Source organism: Ranitomeya variabilis, chromosome 5, assembly GCF_051348905.1.
Source record: "Ranitomeya variabilis isolate aRanVar5 chromosome 5, aRanVar5.hap1, whole genome shotgun sequence".
Classification (NCBI taxonomy): Eukaryota; Metazoa; Chordata; class Amphibia; order Anura; family Dendrobatidae; genus Ranitomeya; species Ranitomeya variabilis.
The window spans coordinates 667107542-667111756 of NC_135236.1; the positions used below are offsets into that span (position 1 = coordinate 667107542).

At 41.8% G+C, this 4215-nt stretch overlaps 1 protein-coding gene across 1 annotated transcript; it reads right to left on the reverse strand.

Annotated features, from left to right (window-relative positions):
* Positions 1 to 721: 721 nt before the first annotated feature.
* On the reverse strand, positions 722 to 3705 carry LOC143774021 (E3 ubiquitin/ISG15 ligase TRIM25-like). The gene has a single exon (XM_077261311.1). It carries the CDS (start codon positions 3673 to 3675, stop codon positions 2083 to 2085), a length of 1593 nt encoding a protein of 530 aa, XP_077117426.1. The 5' UTR covers positions 3676 to 3705; the 3' UTR covers positions 722 to 2082.
* Positions 3706 to 4215: the final 510 nt, after the last annotated feature.

Consider the following 4215-nt stretch of genomic DNA (forward strand, 5'->3'; position numbering starts at 1 on the left):
AGGAAACTAATGGTATACATGAGGAATAGGAGGGAACAATCAAAAAATTAGCACCCTGGGTTGCTGAGCAAACATGTGCTAATCGTATTATGGGTGTGTGCCACAATCACACAGTCCCACATGACTCCATACAGAGTCCATTGTACCATCAGGACTATTGTACTTAAAAATCCAATATCTCAAACTCGTATGTGAAGGCACAATTGTTAATACAAGTGAATCAGCTTACCCATAATGGTGGATGGTTCCCTCCGGTTCCACAGGCGGCCCCCTGACGCACGTTTCGCGGTCTGCTTTCTCAAAAGGGGTATACCCCTTTTGAGAAAGCAGACCGCGAAACGTGCGTCAGGGGGCCGCCTGTGGAACCGGAGGGAACCATCCACCATTATGGGTAAGCTGATTCACTTGTATTAACAATTGTGCCTTCACATACGAGTTTGAGATATTGGATTTTTAAGTACAATAGTCCTGATGGTACAATGGACTCTGTATGGAGTCATGTGGGACTGTGTGATTGTGGCACACACCCATAATACGATTAGCACATGTTTGCTCAGCAACCCAGGGTGCTAATTTTTTGATTGTTCCCTCCTATTCCTCATGTATACCATTAGTTTCCTCCACACCTTATTTTTGGCTATGTGCCTGTTTTGTATTGTTATTTGAGTTGTAAGTATTGGTTGAATAAAATTTATACTACTTTTAACATGAGTTTTGGGATTTTGTTACTCCGTTCTCTTGTATTATATATGATTATACAGTATATAGTACAAGCGACCAAACAACTGCAACACTGAAAAAGAAGTATAAACTAAAAAAAAAGTAAAAAAAAAAAAAACAGAAAGAGAAATACAACATACAACAACCCAATTAAAATATTGTACCTTCCCAGTTACAAACAATGACAATTTAAAAAATAAAACATTTTGTATTGCCATGTCCACAAGTCCATCCTGTTGAAAATATAAAATTATTTCACCAGTACGGTGAACATCGTGAAGAAAAAATGGAAAGAAATCAAAACTCCAGAATCTCTGTTTTTTTTCTGTCACCACAATTCCCTAAAAAAAAATCTATCAAAATCTTGTATTGTTCAAAAAATGGCACCTATAAAACTACAGCTCATCATGTAGAAAACAAGCCCTCAAAGGTAAAACAGATTTCTAAAAAAGGGGACACAAACCAATTTATTTTCAGCCCACGTTCACACATTGAGTATTTGGTGATTTTTTTTTTACCTCCGTATCTGTAACCAAAACCAGAAGAGGAACAATCAGAGGAAAGTATAATAGAAACACGTCACCACTTCTGTATCTATCACCACTCCTGGTTTTGGTTTATAAAATTCTGACCAAATACTGATTGTCAGTATTTGTTTAGAATTTTTTTTACAACTAAGTCTATGTTCCCACGATAACTTTTTGGTTTTTGGTGTCACAGATTTTCTGCACCATTTGTGCCCCCATTTAGTAAAATAGGCTACTTGAAAAGTGTGAAAAACTCATTGTGGGAAAGTAGCTTAAGGCCATGTTCACACATTCAGTATTTTACATCAGTATTTATAAGCCAAAAACAGGAGTGGAACAATCAGAGAAAAAGTATAATTAAAAACACATAAACCACTAATACCGATCAAATACTGTATGTGTGAACGTGGCCTACGGGGAGGGGTTCACACAAGCATATAAAAAAATCATCAGTTTCATCCACAAAGGTAGAACGATTATTTTCTCAGTTATCATCTGTGTACAATTCATTTTTTACAGCAGCAGCTATTAACCATTTACAGTTTCCTGTTGTAAAATTGTAATATATCCATAAAGATCGGGCGCTATATTGTGACATGATTTTTTTCTAGCACACCCATAGACATGAATGGTGGAGTCTCATCTGATTTCGGGAGGAAAATCATGGCTGCATTTTTTTTCAAACAACGATTTGGTCAATGAAAAAGATTATTCATCTGCACTGCGTCATGGAATACATGGAGTACAAGTCAGAAAAAAATCATCTGACTTTTCTGGATGAAAATCTAAATGATTTTTTACATTTTATACATAAATTTCTTACAACTATTATTCTTCAACTGCAAAGTCTAATCCAGCCATCTTCTAAAAATAATGAGAAATCTACATAAAATGCAGCATGAAGGGGCTCGGTAAAGGCGGCAGTGAAGGTGTATAAGTGTCTGATGGGGTCACACAGATCATAAAAGGACAACTGCCCGGCGTCATAATCCAGAAATATCCTGACTCTATAACTGGAGATCTTGTCAGGTAACAGGATCACTTTACTATCATGTATCACTGAATATTGATTATTATATCTCCCCAAACTCCAGGACTTGTTATTATCTCCAAACAGTGACTGACGCCCCCTCCTGTCTATACTGGGATAACACATCCCTACACTCCAACCCCCTGATCTACTGATCTTCACATCCCAGTAATGTCGTCCTGAGGTAAATCCTCTCCTGCTCATCACCTGATTATACTGGAATCTCCCTGCTCTTTCTGGACGTTTCTGCTTCTCTTCTGTCCAGCTCGCAGTTTTCAGGTCGTCTGATATAAGGACATTAATACCAGCTGTGGTTACATCCAGTAATATGTCTACAGGATCCTCCACATATATCCCGCTCCTTATACCTGATATTACCTCACATAATGTGTGTAATGTGTGTGAGATCACAGCCACATCCAGGTCATCTCCATCATGGGGCTGTTTATCATGTCCCCCTGTGTCCTCAATACCTCCCTCCTCCTCAGGATCACACAAGTCACCGATGTCTGGATCCTGTAAGACAGTCAGTGGATCCGTCATGTTACACAGCTCCTCAATGTGTCTCATCTTCCTGGACAGCTCGTCCTTCTTTATTTCCAGCTGATGGATCAGAGCAGACAGTGACAGTGACTCTTCCTTTTCCTGCCTGGAGATCTCACTCAGGACCTTCTTCTCCAGGTCGTCCACCCGTCTCCTGATGTCTGTACACAGGGCAGTGACTCTCTCGGCTTCTCCAGCTGCTTTTCCTTGAGCTTTTCTCCAGCGCTCCTCCAGACTCCGGACTCTTTCTTCAGTCACTTCTCTCTTTGTTGTCAGTTTCTGAAGAACATTTCTCAGTTTCTTCTTCTTCTTCTTTGAGGCCTCATCCAGCATCTCCACCCGATGTCCCCGATGTTCTCCTGCTGAACAATAGACACAGATACAAGCCGCGTCCTCGGTGCAGTAATATTCCAGGATCTTCTTATGGACAGAACATTTCCTTTTCCCCAGAGAAGTGCTGGAATCCCATAAGACGTGTTCTGGTGATTTGTTGTGAGCTCTCAGGTGTTTATCACACAGAGAAGCCTCACAGTGTATACAGGATCTAACAGCAGGTACAGGAGAGTCCACACAGTAAGTGCAGCAGATCCCGGTGATCTCCTCTTGTTCTGGCTGAGTAATCAGGAAACTTTCTGTGATATTATGGAGTTTTAAGTTCCTCATCAGTGCCGGCCGCATCTGAAATCTTTTTCGACATTCAGGACAGGAATAAACTCCAGGCCCGTCCTGTGTATCCAGCACATGATCAATACAGACCCGGCAGAAGTTGTGTCCACATCTCAGCATTACAGGGTCCTTAAAAATAGATAAACAGATGGAGCAGAGCAGCTCCTCTTTCAGATCAGGAGACGCCATGGCTGAGGGATGTGTGGTTGGTTCCTGAATGAGCCGGCTCTTTGATGTGAATGTTGACCACTGGGAGCTGATCAAATTTCTTCTCCCTTCTGTTTGCATACCTTCTTCCCGCCTGACTGGGGGCTGGGAGGGGTGGAGGAGGAGACTTACAGCAGTGTGTACAAGTGGGGAATGATTGGCAGCGATCTATGATACCAAACAATCTGCTGAGTCACTCCTCCTATACACACTATATACAGTATATGCCATGGATGAGGCCAGTAAACTATATCTTTATTTGGGACTAAGGGTACCGTCACACTGTGAAATTTCCATCGCTGCGACGGCACGATTCGTGACGTCGCAGCGTCGTATGAATATCGCTCCAGCGTCGTAGACTGCGGTCACACTTTGCAATCACGGCGCTGGAGCGATGCCGAAGTCCCCGGGTAACCAGGGTAAACGTCGGGTTACTAAGCGCAGGGCCACGCTTAGTAACCCGATGTTTACCCTGGTTACCAGCGTAAACGTTAAAAAAACAAACAGTACATACTTACATTC